At 43.5% G+C, this 17370-nt stretch overlaps 1 protein-coding gene across 7 annotated transcripts in view; it reads right to left on the bottom strand.

The window, feature by feature from the left end:
- Positions 1-5731: 5731 nt before the first annotated feature.
- The window catches only part of LOC115202833 (serine/threonine-protein kinase BRSK2), a 168971-nt gene continuing 157332 nt past the window's right edge, over positions 5732-17370 (bottom strand). For 5 of the 7 annotated variants that reach the window (XM_029766887.1, XM_029766893.1, XM_029766889.1 and 2 more), the window contains 4 exons: positions 15441-15564; positions 14083-14260; positions 13225-13314; positions 5732-6801 (listed from right to left, as the gene is read on the bottom strand). In XM_029766887.1, coding sequence (XP_029622747.1) covers positions 6533-6801; positions 13225-13314; positions 14083-14260; positions 15441-15564 — 661 coding nt within the window. In that variant the 3' untranslated portion in view covers positions 5732-6532. The remainder of the gene's footprint in view (positions 6802-13224; positions 13315-14082; positions 14261-15440; positions 15565-17370) is intronic. The other 2 variants (XM_029766888.1, XM_029766891.1) reach the window with 2 other exon arrangements.

The following is a 17370-nucleotide window of genomic DNA, read 5'->3' as shown; positions in this document are numbered from 1 at the left end:
TATGTGTGTGTGTGTGCGCATGTATGTATTATATTTGTGTTTCTTGGAAACCTCCCTGTAAGGGGTGTTTCTATTTGGGGGTGTGTATGTGCGTCATATACTGCACAGATGACTTATTTTGTGGCTTGTAGGGCTGTAATTGAGAAAGCAAGAGATTAGTTAAAACCCCTTTTGGTCAGGGAAATACATGCTTGAATTTTCCATTACTACTCTGTTACTACACTCTTAGAAAAAAAGGATTCCAAAAGAGTTCCTAGGCTAATGATCTTGGAGATGGGGAAAGGGCCGATAAATGGGGAAAGGGTCGACAGTTTGCAAGAGTCCACCCGGAGTGACAGATCCCGGGTGGACAGCCATACCTTCTGCCCGAGACGATACCGGGGAGCTGGGGTCCGATGGCGATCCGCTTGATCTTCGATACCTGGAGGTGGGCTTGAGGAGGGCCGACCGGGCTCTCCTCCAGGTACGACGACAGCGGCGGACAAACATCTGGGCAGAAGGTATTAGTTAAAACCCCTTTTGGTCAGGGCAATACATGGTTGAATGTTCCATTACTACACTCAGAAAAAAAGGGTCCAAAAGAGTTCTTCGGCTGTCCCCATAGGATAACCTTTTTTGGATCTAGGTAGAACCATTTTTGGTTCCAGGTATTTTTGTGTGTACATTTTGTATGTACAGGTGAGCTTTCCCTGCCGGCCCATGTCAGTCCGTACACGAAGGATCCCTGGGCACCAATGGAGAGCAGGGAGGATGCCTATGCCCACCTGGAGCTACGCACCTTGGAACAGTCCCTGCATTCCGAAAGCACAGAAATATTATTTGATCCACTTTAGGTTGTTTGAGACTTTGTTCTCAATGACTGACCTAGGTAAATCATCTCTTGGGACCCTAATTTGTGGCCTTATTTGTTCCCCAGGTGTCCCCTGGAAGCTCCACGTGTGGCTGGAGTCCCTCCATGTAAGCCCAGCAGCTGTCCAGGGATGAGGTGACCCTCTCTCTCCTCAGAGACTTCACCACTATCAGGCCACAGGACTACTGCCAGGAGCTGGACTCGCCCGCCCTACCTCTCTTGTTTAACATGCTTGCAACCAGCAAGGTAGCCATGACTTGCAGTCCATGACTTGGACCTTGCAGTCCAATTTCTCCTTCAGTCGGTGTTGTTTGGGTTTACCATGTAGACTACAGTTTTCAGTGAGTAAATGTTCAATGAAACCTCAATCCAAAAGCAGGGTATGAATCAGAAATCGATCCAACATCTAAGAATTCTCAAATCAGTTGTTATAAAATGGGTAGCACACTTACAATGTCTGTTATATAAAATCACAACTCTTTCTGAACATGATTATGTCCCTTTAGGACTATGCCATAACCAAGAGACTGTCAGCCATCTTCTCTCACTGTTACGGCTGAGCTCCTACTCCCTCTGTTCCTCAGATGGACCTCACTCTCTCCACGCAGCTAGGTATGAAGACCGGCATACTCTCTCGATATGGAACAAACTACAGTCTGTTTAATTGTTCCGATTTTTAGGGTCCGAGTTTTCACTACATTTTAGCAACTGTAACTCCAACTTTTGTGTAAATCATGCTTAGTTGTGTACATGTATTTCGATGTATGTTTCTGACTCTAAACGGTGTAAAAGTCACTTCGCTCTCTCTCCTCCACCAGATGCTCATTTCCTGAACAACCCAGAGATGTCTGACGTAATGTTGTTAGTGGAAGGCCGTCCCTTCTACGCCCACAGGGTCCTCCTCATGTCTGCCTCCAAAAGGTGAGCTAACACTTCCCTCCTCACACCTGAGGTGGCAGCCTGAGACTGAAAGCATAGTATGTTTATCATCAAGTATGACCTCGAGTGCAGGCTCTAGTGTTTTCAGCATGTGCTTTTGTGTCCACAAGTTGGTTATCAAGTCTCTTTTGTCTCTTTCAGGTTTCGGTCCCTGCTGAGTTTCTGTGGGTCCGACACCAGCACCATACACATCTCTGACATCACATACAGCACCTTCCAGAGGATGATGAGTTGTCTGTACTGTGGAGGGACTGAAGGGCTGAGGCTGTCACAGGCTGACGCTATGGAGGTAAGAAATGCATCCTCATTAACACTGATACAACTTCATTCATACATCCCATTGTTGATCCAAACATTTACCACAGTGGTTAAGCTTTAGGAATGGCCCCCACTATCACTTGTCATTGAGGAGTGGGAAGACAACATAGTGGAGGTCATTCATAAAATGTAAGCACTTTGGGAAGGTGTAATTGTATGTTTAGAGTGGGGACTTGTGATGGAAGTATTCTCTGCTCCTCTGTCAGCAGCTGCTGCCAGTGGTCTGTTTCTTCCAGTTGAAGGTGCTAGAGAGGCAGTGTGAGATCCTGCTCTCCCAGAGTATCACCCTGGACAATGCTGTCAGCATCTACTTGTTGTCTAGGGTAAGAGTTCAAACCTTGTTATTATGAAAGGTAGTCCCTAGCAGGCTTAAAGCTATGTCACAATGCTATCTGTGTGTTTTCTGCACCTTGAAATTAGTACATGCAATCCATTATAATGATCATCAAAGACGAAAAGTGTGCCTGTGTGAGAGGTGCTTGCATCAGTATCGTTGTAATATGTGTGTCTCTCTCTCTCTCTCTCTCTCTCTCTCTCTCTCTCTCTCTCCCTCTCCCTCTCCCTCTCTCTCTCTCTCATTCTGTACAGGATCACGGGGCGGCAGAGCTCAGGAGGTTCTGTGAAGGTTTCTCCCTGCAGCACATGGAGCAGCTCCTGGAGAGAGAGGACTTCCACAGGCTGCTCCTGGGAGGGGCCTGTCAGGACCAGCTTCCTCCAAAGACAGAGCCCCGGAGTGGACCATGTCAGGACCGACACTCCTCTCTCCTCCTGGAGGATTTGGAGGTCACTTTGGTCCACAGGCTGCTCTTACTCTACCCTCCCTGCAGAGAGTAAGCCACTGGCTGCATTTCAGTAGTCATAGTTGGCTTCTTTGTTCTTCCATTGTTTTGTTTCCTTCAACTGTACTGATGTGAAATAACTACACAAGTGAAAGCCAAGTAGCTATATCTGTTCTTAAATGTCAATTATGGTGAAGGAAAGGGGATGAGGAGAGGATGCCACATTCAAATATTGAGATGGACCCCATGTGGGGAGAAGGACAGACATACCAGCAGGCCTGGAGATAAAAAAACGGTGTAGTGTAGCGTAGTATCTCGCAGTGCGGTGATGTCACCACTGTCGCCAGCACAGGTTGGTAATGGTACTCTGTCATGAAGGAGAGAAGAGGCAGGGCCTAGGTGAAGCTGCCACCGGACAGAACACTTTTACTGTGATCCAACAGGCCCTCAAACCTGCTCTCTCTGCCCCTGTGAATGCCCAAGGTACTGCTAAGACAGTTACTTTAGTTTCAGTGTGATGGTTAGAGAAGCTAGGGTAGTGAGCAGCTTCTTGCCACACGTGCCACAAATAGTGAAAGGACAACTGAAGGTGCTGCCAAAAGTTAGAGATAGAAGCATAAAGACTTTTGCAGTTGTTGAACGCAAACTCACCATCAGTTCCTCATGTAGCCCAGTGAGCAGGAAGGAGGATCAATGGATAACTGGAGAAGTACTGCTGCCATCTAGTGATGTGTGGGACTTGTTCCACAGGACTGACATAGGAAATCTAGAAATGGTCCATTGCTTAAGAGAGGAAATGGATGCAACGTACTATGGCTGGAATTGATCTAGAATACGATGAAGGTTTATGGATATACCGCCAATATAATAACAGGTACTGAGACCCTGTTGGCAAGAAATGAAACATTTAGAGCATTTTTGGGCTGCTGTTACTTACTAGAGTCCATCCTCTCTCGTGTGGATGGAACTAGGGGAGATAGATATTGGACAGTAATAACAGAACTCTGAATATTTTATTCTACTGTACATACAGTATGTGAAACGTTTTGCTCATATTAGCCCCTTTTAGAATAATATGCACCCATGGAAGTGTATAGGCTAAAATCAGAAATCACCACCACACAATTCCAAAGTCAACAGATTTATTTCCTTTTGCACTGAAGTTGTTCACAGTTATGTCACAAGGGGATACATTGCCAGTGGTTTCCTGCTAAATACCAGCGCTCCTGGTGTTGTGTTCTACTGTATGTCCATCGTCCTGTGTGGCCTGGTTACCCAATAGTACAAAATAGAAAGAATAACAATAATAGGTATTGCTTTATTTTATCTCTCTGATACCAATTCCCACCCCAGACAGAGTTCATGACCAGAGTATCAGGTCTCTCTTTGAGAGAAACGGTGTGTGCGTGTGTGTGTGTGTGTGTGTGTGTGTAACTGTGTGTGTGTGCAGAGGATGCATTGCACGGTAAATGTGCACAGTAGTATAAGGAAGGAGAAGGGAGGTCGCGAGAAAGAACTCAAAAGACGAACAAACAACCGAAGTGGTGAGAGAAAATAAAAATAAGAGAAACAAGTTAAGAGACAGGAAAGAGAGAAAGAGAGAAAGAAAGAAAGAAAGAAAGAAAGAAAGAAAGAAAGAAAGAAAGAAAGAAAGAAAGGAAAGGGGGAAAAAGGGGGAAAAAGGGACCGAACAATTCCAACAACAACATGCAAAGAAAAGACAAATGTTGGACATGCAAACGACAATACAAGGTAAAAGCTAAGAGTAGGAATCCCCTTGGTTTTTTAAATAAGTTTGTTATAGCAATTTTTTTTGTATTTACAAGGCGAGTGGCTGGAGTGTTGCCTTTGTCGTCGTACACACACAACGAGAAGGAACGCACAATTATTATCAACAGAGGGCTCGTTCCTCTCAAAGAGACTAGTCTACATTCTTAAATTACCGTAAATCATTTGCCAAATGTATATATTACAAGCTTTCTCATCGAAGCTGGAAAAAAATGAATGTTCACAAAAACATTTTGAGAATTCTCAAGGATCAATAAATTAAACATGACAAAAAAAAACAATCTTTAAATTATCTAGTACATTTTCTCCATCTTTTACATAAATAACCCAGAATAAATTAAAACGAACATGACAAAAAAATACAATAAGGGAAACAAATATACACAATAATTATGTCCACTGTTGTCTGAATCCTGCAGATAATTCAAAGGATCATAAACAAAACAAAATGGAAGAAAATAAAACCCTGAAATGATTCATCCCTCAAAAGGTAACCGAAAATAAAATACAACATTTAATCGATAAAACACGTCGAACAAGTAGAAAACACAAAATATAGTGATTAGTTAACACAATTCTTAGCTAAACATAATGTCACAACTACACAAACGTTGTACATATGGGAACATAGTTAGTCTGTACAACAGAATAGATCATTCATTTGTGTACCCCTCCCTCCCAAATGCCCACCCAAAGTCAATTAACTCAATTTCATTTCATTTACAGCAATGACACAGAGTCTGAAGAAGTCTAAAGTGTTAAAATCCTGTAGTTCACAAAGAAGGACTACATTAAAAAGAATTACAATCCAGCCAACGTTTAGCCAACGTTCAGCCAACGTCCATCCAACTTCCAAGAGTCGCGCCACCTCTCTCAAACTTTCATAGGAGCCAGTGGTTCTACTTCCATTCGTCTTTGTGCGCAAGTCTTTACATCCCCCAGGTGTGTGTGTGTGCGTGTGTGTGTGTGTGCGTGTGTGTGTGCGTGTGTGTGTGTGTGTGTGTGTGTGTGTGTGTGTGTGTGTGTGTGTGTGTGTGTGTGTGTGTGTGTGTGTGTGTGTGTGTGTGTGTGTGTGTGTGTGTGTGTGGGAGGATAGACAATGAGGAGAGAAAGGAGGAGAGAGGATGCGTGTAGTATAGGTTTGACAAACATCATTGTCTTTTTAAGGCTTTTCTCCAACTCTTCGGCTAATATGTCTCTGGGTGTCTGTCACGATGATGAGACAGTCTCTAGTACTCTAATGTTTAGTGTAAGTGTGTGTGTGTGTGCAAGTGGAAAGAAGGAGGGGTGCATGGGGAGGAGGGGGACAGCAGTGTGAAGTATGTGAAGTCTTTCTCTTGTCCTCCGTCTCTGGCTCACTTACTCCCGTTGTTGACAAAGTGCCCAGGTTGGGACACACACACTGTCCTCCATCTTGTTTCTCTAATAGGTTTTAGTGATGATCCCTGGTGGTAGAGACAAGGTCAAGCCATCATCACAGAGCAGAGGAGACACACACACACACACCCCACGGCATGGGAAAGGGACGAGAGGGTAGAGGAACAGAAAATAAACATGGCTACATGTGGTACTTAATATTGTCAAATACTGATCAATGATCGATTGCTAAACTAAAATTGTAGTCATTCCATTATTATACAGTACAAAAGTTTATCTCTGCGATAATCAAAAGTAGATTTTTTTTCGAGACACAAACACACTAAGCCTACTGACTAAAGCAAAGAAACCAGCAGCATCTCTCATTTCATTTCTCATCTCTCACACACTCTTGTGGGTTTTGTATTGGGTTTTGAATGACCTCATAACAGGTGGTTATTATCTAGTCATGCAACAGAGAGCTAGCTACTTCTCTCCGGTCTTAAGGTTGTTCCCCAGTCCGGCTGGTGGCGGCCATCTTTGTTTGTTTGTCTTTGCCCGGAGGCGGGGGGCATTTACAGTCAGCGGGCTGGGTGGGCTGGGGCTGAGTGGGCGGGGGACATGACTCGTTTCGCCTGCTGCCGGGGGCATGCTTGGCAGGGGCGGGGCTAGGTGTGCCGGGCGTGCCAGGGGAGTTGTGCGACGCCTGGCTGTTCTTCTCGTCTGAAAAAAGTTGTTTAATTACGTCAAAGAAGTTACTCAACGGGCTGCCTAGGTACACAGATGGGAAGAAAAGAAAAAAAGAGAGAACAAACAACGAATGAGCAATGGGGTTAACGTGAGGAGGGAGGAGGAGAGGGTGATGGGAAGGAGAGGGTGATGATGAGGAAAGGACTGGAGGTAATGTTCCAGGAGGTAGAAAGGAGACTCATAAGCCACGTTTATGGTAAAAAAAGAGGATTTGATTATATGTGATGGACTGTTAGTATATACATTAATACTGTCTCTAGGCTGAGGTGATAGTGCATCAGTATTAAAGTGCTAAATTAGGAGACCTAACGTTTGAACAATAGTAATCTATTAAAAAATGTAGGGTTCACATAAAACCAGTGGGCTTTTGAGTCTCTGTTCTACCTGGTTTGGGTGAGAGTGGTGACATAGGAGGGCTAGCTTGAGCTCTGGAAAGGTGATTACTAAAAATACCAGGTTTGGGGCAGGGGTGGTCAAATCTGCATCCAAGAGAGTTACTGAGTGTAGGTTTTTGTTCCAGCCCTGCTCTAACACTCCTGATTTAGCTAGTCAAGGTCTTGATTAGAAGATGATTAGTAGAAATAGGAAGTGGTAGAGCAGGCCTGTAACAAAAGCCGGTATGCCCAATTTCTCTCTTTCTTAAGAAAGGGGGGAGGAGAGGATGGGATGGGAACGCGAGCAGCATTTCAGAGTACCACAAAACATAATGTCTTGCCTTCCAAGCTCCTGGTAACTATCCTAATCACCACAATAAAAACATACCTTAGAATGAGTCCATACAGTGCTCACAGACAAACACAGACAATGTGAACAACATGCCATCATCACAATAACATCACTCATCACACAATCAATTTCACTTTCAAGTAAGAGGTTTCCTGGACACAGATTAAGCCTAGTCCTGGATTAAAAAGCATGCACAATGGGGGTCCTAAATTGAAAGTGCTGTTTAATCCAGTAACAGGCTTGATCTGGGTCTGGGAGTGCCTTAGTGTTCCACTGAGAGTCAAGCATATACAAGTTTACTCCAAACTTTCTTGAAATCTATCAGTCTAACTGTCCCTTTAAAGTTAATTAAGTGGGTGTTTTTTTGTTGACCAAACACAAAATACTTACGCAATGTCATCTTGCTATCACTTACCATTGTTCTTGTGCTACATAGATGTTTGTTATTGATGGTCTACAATGTGTTTTACCCATGAAATGGAAGGGAAGTGGACATTTGCATCAACACTGGTGTGCATCCCAACACACACTGTGCCATGCAAAGGATCTCGCGCACACACACGCACACACACACACACGCACACACACACACACACACACACACACACACACACACACACACACACACACACACACACACACACACACACACACACACACACACACACACACACACACACACACACACACACACACACACACACACGCGGAGAGCTGTGCATTAGTGACACCACAGTGCGTTGATGGTGAGGTTAAGAGTCATCGGGTGTAGTGATGGAGGCTCAGGCTGGTAGTTTTGCTGTTTGCCAATCGAGTGAGAATTTCATTAGGGAAACAGTGGCTTGAAGTGTTTGCTGGTCAAAGTGTCTGACCGCTGAGAGATATCTGGGAGCTTTAAAATCTTTTAGTTTTCCATTATAGTTGTCTGTATGGTATATTCAGCAAGTATTCAGACCCCTTCACTTTTTCAGCATTTTGTTACTTTACAGCCTTATTCTAAAACGTATTAAATAAATGTTTCCCTCATCAATATACACACAATACCCCATAATGACAAAGTGAAAACAGGTTTTTAGCCATTTTTTCAAATTAAAAATATTAAAAATAAAGTATTAAAATTAAAAAACAGAAATACCTTATTTACACAAGTATTCAGACCCTTTACTATGAGACTCAAAATTGAGCTCAGGTGCATCCTGTTTCCATTGATCATCCTTGAGATGTTTCTAAAACTTGATTGGAGTCCACCTGTGATAAATTCAATTGATTGGACATTATTTGGAAAGGCACACACCTGTCTATATAAGGTCCCACAGTTGACAGTGCATGTCAGAGCAAAAACCAAGCCATGAGGTCAAAGGAATTGTCCTGAGAGCTCCGAGACAGGATTGGGTTGAGGCACAGATCTGGGGAAGGGAACCAAAACATTTCTGCAGCATTGATGGTCCCCAAGAACACAGTGGCCTCCATCATTCTTACATGGAATAAGTCTGGATCCACCAAGACTCTTCCTAGAGCTGTCCACCCAGCCAAACTGAGCAATCGGGGGAGATGGTCCTTGGTCAGGGAGGTGACCAAGAACCTGACGGTCACTCTGACAGAACTCCAGTTCCTCTGTGGAGAAAGGAGAACCTTCCAGAAGGACAACCATCTCTGTAGCACTCCACCAATCAGGCCTTTATGGTAGAGTGGCTAGACAGAAGCCACTCCTCTTTAAAAGGCACATGACAGCCCGCTTGGAGTTTGACAAGAGGCACCTAAAGGACTCTCAGACCATGAGAAACAATATTCTCTGGTCTGATGAAACCAAGATTGAACTCTTAGGTCTGAATTCCAATCGTCACGTCTGGAGGAAACCTGGCACCATTCCTACAGTGAAGCATGGTGGTCGCAGCATCATACTGTGGGGATATTTTTCAGCGGCAGGGACTGGGAGACTATTCAGGATCAAGGGAAAGATGAATGGAGTAAAGTACAGAGAGATTCTTGATGAATACCTGCTCCGGAGCACTCAGGACTTCAGACTGGGACGAAGGTTCACCTTCCAACAGGACAACGACCCTAAGCACACAGCCAAGACAACGCAGGAGTGGCTTCGGGACAAGTCTCTTAATGTTCTTGAGTGGCCCAGCCAGAGCCTGGACTTGAACGCAATCGAACATCTCTGGAGAGACCTGAAAATAGCTGTGCAGCGACTCTCCACATCCAACCTGACAGAGCTTGAGAGGATCTGCAGAGAAGAATGGGAGAAACTCCTCAAATACAGGTGTTCCAAGCTTGTAGCGTCATAACCAAGAAGACTCAACCGACTGGGCACACACTAGTTGAATCAACGTTGGTCCACGTCATTTCAATTAAATTACGTTGAACCAACGTGGAATAGACGTCTGTGCCCAGTGGGAAGGCTGTAATCGCTGCCAAAGATGCTTCAATAAAGTACTGATAAAGGGTCTGAATACTTATGTAAATGTGATATTTCAGTTTATTTTGAATTCATTTGTAAAAAAAATAAAAAAATAAAAAACAGTTTTTGCTTTGTCATTATAGGGTATTGTGTGTAGATTGATGAGGAAAAAACAATTTAATACATTTTAGAATAAGGCTGTAACGCCCAAAAAAATGAAAAAAGTCAAGGGGTCTGAATATTTTCCAAATGCACTTTACATATAACTGTTTAAAACCCAATCGGGATACTTTTTATTTTGGAGTTCTGTGGTTTGGGGTGGTTAAACAGTGTTTTGCCACAAAACATGATTATTTGTCTCTCTAAAATAAAATGACCTTGCAATATTTTCAACAAAATCACGTCTATTTTTTCACTAGCCCATGTCATGGTAAGATATATTGCGTTTTGGAATCAAACGCTTCAAATGGAATGTCTTCCTCTTACTTTGCATGGATGTTTAAAGTCCATGCATTTCAAAAAGGGGGGGGGGGAGTCTGCTTCCATTGCTTCTCTACAGACTTTCTGTTTCTCTCTCTCTACACATCTGTCAGTCTGTCTCCAGCTAGGTCTCTGACTCTCTGTATGCAACTCTTTCTCTTTCTCAATCGTTAATTAGCTGGGTAGGGTGAAAGCTAATGGGAGATTAGAAATATTCTACTTGGGAGGGGGGCACTGTCTCAAAGTACAAAAGGACGAGAAAATGTATTTGCGCAAACACACACGCACGCACACACACACACACACACATACACACACACACGTTTGCACACACACACTTGGCTTCCATTTTCTCATGGAATGTTCACACGTACAAAGTAAGTCCGAATTTACACAGTATGAGCGTCATGTGTAGTAGCTAATAGTACTCTTAAAACTTGGCACCGCATGCAGTCCCTTCTAGTCTCGGACACTGAAGGAGTGAGTGCAACCAGATTGCACAGATCTGTAACAAATATTATTCTAGCGATTGACTTAACATTAGTAAAGGTTGCGTGCGGTTGGTCAAATCGTTTTTTTGTTTGTTGCTAAAACACATGCCCTAAGTGTGTTGTTGTCATACGTGACACACACTGTTCAGCATCAGTGTGTGATATCTAGCATTCAGTGTATTGATCCACCCCAGAGCCATACACACACACACAGAGAGAGTTAGGCAAACTCAGTTTGAGTTTTTGAATGATCTAGGCAGCCTTATTGGCACCAAAATGTCCAAGACCATCACACGCATGGAATATTTGGAGCTGACATAGATGATCAGTTTCCAGACTCTCTGTAGACTGTCTAATGGCTCTGGTTGAAACCCTTGCATTCCACTCAGCGTACCAGACCAGTCATTCAGTTATTTTTGTGATTCTCTGCCAAGTGGAGTTAGATTGAAGCTGTGGATGATGACCAAAAGCAGGCTGGGATGGACTGACAGGTGAAAAAGGGAAATAGGGAAAGAAAGAGATAGAGATGGATAGAAAAGGGATAGGACATGAACGGCTACATGGTTGTGGTCAATTCCACCTCAACTAATTCTGGAAAACAACCGAACTTCAATTCATGAATTGGAAATCAAACAATATTTGAAATAATGTTTTTTCAATTCATGAATTGAATTTCAAGGAATTCCCTGGAATATGGTAAAACCTTTGACCCCCAACCCTGAAGAAAGAGAGAAATAGGGATAAAGACATTAACCGATGACAGAGAGAAACCCAAAGAAAGAAAGTGAGAAGGAAGGAAAGAAGGAAAGAAACAAAGAAGGAAAGAAAAGAAAAAGAGAGTGAAAGCAATAGTGAAAGAGTGGTGGGGATGAGTTATTGATGGAGAGAGTGGTGGGGGTGTTGCATACAGTGCCTGATAACAGTTCCCATCTGTGGCAGGGTGAGTCCCAGGCATTCAAAGTGCTAAGACTGCTAGCTGGTACGTGTGCTAAATGCGTGAACTAGAGAGTGGTCAAACCAGTGTTCTTCGCTCCTGGTGTAGTTTGTTTGTGTTTGTGTGTATGTGTGTGTGTGTGTGTGTGTGTGTGTGTGTGTGTGTGTGTGTGTGTGTGTGTGTGTGTGTGTGTGTGTGTGTGTGTGTGTGTGTGTGCCTGCGTGTGTGTGTGCCTGCGTGCGTGCGTGCGTGCGTGCGTGTGCATGCGCATTAAAGGGAAATACATTTTAAAAATCCAACTTCTCCAGCACCACCCCAAACATATGTGAAAATGGCGTGTTTCTATGTTTTGTAGTAAAAAAAGATAGAGGAAGACAAGTATTTCCCATGACATCATCAACCAATTAGTAGAAAATACATACTCATAAATGGTTAAAATGCACACAGATGATTTCATTGGAAACACTTATCTTCCTCTACCTTTTTTTTTACTACAAAACATAGAAACACATAATTTTCATGTATGTTGATTTTGGGGTGGTGCTGGAGTTGATGAATATGAAGTACATTTTATAAATGTCCCTTTAACACACGTGTACACTTCACCAAAGTTTTGATGATGACTTGATTATTTTAGTCAGGTGTTAAAGCACTAGACTAGGACACACACATTAGTCTGCACACTCTCATATTGTGGGCCCAGGGGTAAAAAAGATGGCTCTAGCCTTATTATATTCTATAGTATGTACTATGTAATGTATGTAATGCCATGTCTCACCAGCAGTGGGTGCTGTTATCAAGTGAAGAAACACCCACATTTATACAGTACAGGCACACAACAAAAAAACAAGGACAAGTGAAGAACAGAACGTGACTCTGTCTTTCTTTTCTTCCATTCCTCCCTGTTCAACCCATCTTCATCCCAGAATATAAAACCATATAATACATACATGTACTGAGTTAATGTGAGGAGGATCGTTTTGAACTGCTACATCATTTTGGTCCATATTCTCTATATGGAAAGGTTATACTGGACACAAGTTCAACAAAACAACCTCTTAACCTACAGCTGGTTGGAAAGTAAAAAAAAGTTAGCAGAAAACGTCAAATGAATGATGTTTGTGTAGGTCATTACTGGGCTCTGGTGTGTGAATGCAAGAAAGTCAGGAGAGTGTGTGCCCCCTCTAGATGTCTCGAGGATACCAACGTTGTTGCTTTGTTGGTGCCGGGTGCATCTGCCATGGTGTGGGCCATGCATGTGGAGATGCCTTGTGCCAAAGCGTGTGAGTCGAGCCGCACTGTGACTGTGGCGTTGCCGTGAGCTACGGGGATGCCGGGAGGAGGGGGGGGGGGGGGGTAGTGGAGGGGTGGAGGGGGGGGGGGGGGCCGAGGGGAGGGTCTCTACTTACCAGAGATCTGCTGGACCCCGGGCTGGTCATGTGAGCTCATCAGCTGAGCCTGAATGGTCTCAACCACACGCTTGAAACGGCGGCTGGGACCTGGTGAGAGAGAGGGAGAGGGGGAGAGACAGAGAGAAAAACGAGGGAGGTAGAGAGTGAGGGGGAGAGAGAGAGAATGAGGAGAGAGATAGAGAGGGAGGCAGAGAGAAGGTAGAGGCAGGGAGTGAGAGAGAAATTGAGAGAAACAGAGAAAAACACTTAGGACTTGATTGACTGAAAAAAAAAGAATTGCTCTTGAAAACAACCAGAACAATAGACAGAAAACAAGCTTGTGATGTTGAAACACAATGCCACACCAGTAGGACGCAAAGAGTGTCAACGTTATGAAAACAATGACGTCATTTCTATTCGATTTTCCTCACAATAGCCTCAATGAAGCTTCAATTTTAATTCAAACACATGTACTGTCAATCGAAATGGAATTCAGCAGAATTAAATAAGAGTCTGTTCAACATCAATTTAACATAAGTTATCCACATCGGAATAAGCAGACATGCTGCAGAGACAACACAGAATATTTGGCTGGAGATGATGCTCCAGTGTCATTGGCCAGAGGTTGTCCTTTGACACTCAGCGGGGACTAAAGTGCGGTGTGATCATGGTGGGAAAAGGTCTCTGTTTTTCTGTCCTTCTTTTCACCTGGCTTCTGCGTAATGGCGCTTGCATCAGCGTAGATGCGTGTGTGTTTGTGCATGTGTGTATATATTCAGGAAGTGTCTGTGTGTATACCGTGTTTGTGTGTGTATGTTAGTATGTGTGTGTGCTCACATGTGCCTGCCTGACTGCCTGCCTTTCTGTGCGTGTTACCTGAGAGCAGGGTGAAGGTGACTGAATAGATGCCGTTCTCTTTGGCGGCGGTGCTCTCTGTGTAGGTGATGTCCACCTGGAACTTGACCGGCTTCTGAAATACTGTAGGGCCGGCTGTAGACTTATACTCTGCCCGGAAACTAGTCTGACTGATCACACTGTGGCTCAGACTGGGGATCTATATGAGAGAGAGGAGAAGGGAGGGAGAGGGGGGAAAGGTGGGAAGCAGGAGGTAGGGAAGCAGAGGGAGAGAGATGGGAAAGGGAGGTGGAGGGTGGGAGAGAGAGAGCGAAAACACAGAGCGCACAGGATAAAGAGAGAGAAAACAATCAATTTAAATACAGAGACCATGTGTGACGAGTGAGAAAAAGGATATGTACATGAGCTAAACTATAGAGAAGAGGCGAGACAAGGAGAGACAAGACAGGAAGAGACAACACTGGATCTGTTACGCTGCAGCACAGTCCCTTGTCTCTTCAGCGCTGTCTATTGTAACTGACTCAGAGTCTGATGGTTCCTAACAGCGCTGAAGAGACAAGGGACACACAGGAACAACACAGAGTTGGGCTACAGGGACTAAGGTGCCTTTTAAAATGAACTGAAACAAACCTGCTGGGAAATAAAGCGGACCTGTTAAGGTTAGATAATTGGCTAGGTGTTGGGTTAATGCAAGCCAACTACTGTAGTGTACGATAATGGTCGTGCCATGAGTGTCTAGTGTCAAAGTCAGTTTCCATCCTTTGTCGTGACTGTTTTGACGCTGTGTTCTACCATTTTAATGACACAGCTATGCACAGTGTGGCCAGGAAAAACATTAGAAGACTCAATCAAGCCCTTTCCTTGGCGCTCTAACGTCAGAAACCAGACCGCTGTGCACCAATCAGATGCAGTCTACAAAAAGCAGGCTGCTGTTCACTGATTACACAATAACACTGACCTTCACTGGGAAAGCAACAGAGGGCAGTAGCACAGACTAAAAGTTGCTCTAAATCGAAAGATAAATCACAGTTGCTTTACAGTGAATTTATCCACTTCGCCTCAAGGACAAACCAATGAACATAGCCATCTGATTCAGAGGGGTTGGGTTAAATGCGGAAGACACATTTCAGTTGAATACATTCAGTTGTACAACTGACTAGGTATCCCCTTTTCACTTTCACTTTGGGTGCTAGCTCTAATACTGATTTCAATGTTTGAAGACCAGGAACTTATGACTTATAAGTCAAATGGAATCATAAGTAGGGGGGTGACAAAGGACAGAGCAAGTGAGAGAGAGGAGAGAGAGAGAGCGAGAGAAGAAGATATACACATACAGTAGATGGAGAGGGAGAGAAAGAGGTGTGGTGAGGGGTCCTTACAGCGAGGAAGGCATGAACAATGTCTGCTTTGATGGAGCTGAGAGGCTTGTCTCTGATCACCACAAAGATCTGCTCCTCTTTCTCCAGGTTGATGAAGTTACCAAACCATGACTTCTTGGCAAGCCTGTAGGGAGGGAGAAAAAAGAGTTTTATGAGGACACACACACACACACACACACACACACACACACACACACACTGTAAGTGCATTCTCACAGACACACACATGTCAAAGAACTGGAAGCACACACACACACACACACACACACACACACACACACACACACACACACACACACACACACACACACACACACACACACACACACACACACACACACACACACACACACACACTTACTTTAGTATCTGCTGGAGAGAATACTAATGCCTCATGTCGAGAGGAATAACTAACACACTGCCACACTCATTTGCATAATGCAACATTTACCATGCTTTGTCTGATCTTTAAGGGTAATGAACAGAAACTGTTTAAGTTTCTAAGATCACTTTGTCCCTCCAGGCCTGGTCCAGATGTGTTTGGTGACTATAATGTATGCCATGACAATTATAGTCAGAGGAGTTAGTTAAAACACATTCATTTCTGAACCAGGCTATTCTGTTTCCACCTCCCTCTACCATCTAACTTCAACCCTTGTGCATGTTCTGTAAGCCCTCTTCCTCCCTCTGCTTGTCCAAATGGCCAAATGGCCTCATATTGGTCCCCAATAGCAATGACATCATCCTGACTACCTGTGCAACTAACCTACCTCAAGGCCCCTTCCTCGTTTCTGCCTCATCTCCAACTATCCAACCAGACTCTAGCTGTGGCTCTCTGTCTGTGAAGCAAACTGGAACTAAACCACTAAAATATTCATGCGCAACAATTCCCTAAAAATAGCCCAATCAACAGGAAGGAGAGAGGGATGCAATACTGAGAGGAGGTCAATTTGCATAATTGTGAGGATTGTTCACACAGGCCTCTTGGGCAGAATCCTCTACTACCTTACATAGTCACTCTCCCAGTGGCGAAAACACCAGAGAGGTAGAAAGGTAGAATGAGTTGACTTTCGTGCACATGTATGTAACAGAGGTGGTTCAATGACCCACAATCAAGTGATGAATCATCTTGCCTGAGACCTGCAGCTCCCTTGAACTAATGTCTCCAGACTTTAGCTCAACGGGCCAACATCGGTGAACCACAATCACTAGAAACCTTGCCTGAGACCTATTTTTTTTTATTTTTTTTTATTTTAGGGGGTGGATCAGCTTTAACATTGCAGATAGATTGTAGCTTCCATCAATGTAATTGTCTGCATCATTTTCAATCCCCCATATATTTTTTGTAAATATATATCAAATATATAATTAATTTGTACATATGTTCCTTTATTATTTTCCCCTAGCCCAACCACCCCTCTGCTAATTGGAGTAAACTAATGGACAGCAACACTTAGACTTCTACTTTCAGCTTATACATACTATACACATTTTACGGGCACAGTATATTTTACATAAGTTATCTTTTGTTTGTTTTTAGTCCCATCCTTCAGCTCCACTCAACCACTCCTATCTAACTCTGAACACCATCCAGTTTTGATTTCTATTTGCCATATATTTTTTTCAACTGTGCTGTGATGTTTCACAAAAGTTCTGAACCTTTCTATTTTTAAAATTGGCCCAGCGTTGTCCGGGTTTGGTCGGTGTAGGCCATCGTTGTAAATAAGAAATAGTTCTTAACTGACTTTACCTAGTTAAATAAAGGTTAAGGTAAATTATACAAATGATACAAAACAAGCTATATATGGACAGTACTAAAACAAATGATCTAATGATTCTCTCTCTGGTTGTATCCCCCATATACAGTGCCTTCGGAAAGTATTCACACCCCTTGACTTTTTCCACATCTTGTTACATTACAGCCTTATTC

This window comes from Salmo trutta, chromosome 12 (genome assembly GCF_901001165.1).
Source record: "Salmo trutta chromosome 12, fSalTru1.1, whole genome shotgun sequence".
In the NCBI taxonomy this organism is placed as follows: Eukaryota; Metazoa; Chordata; class Actinopteri; order Salmoniformes; family Salmonidae; genus Salmo; species Salmo trutta.
This window is presented reverse-complemented; position numbering and strand designations above follow the sequence as displayed.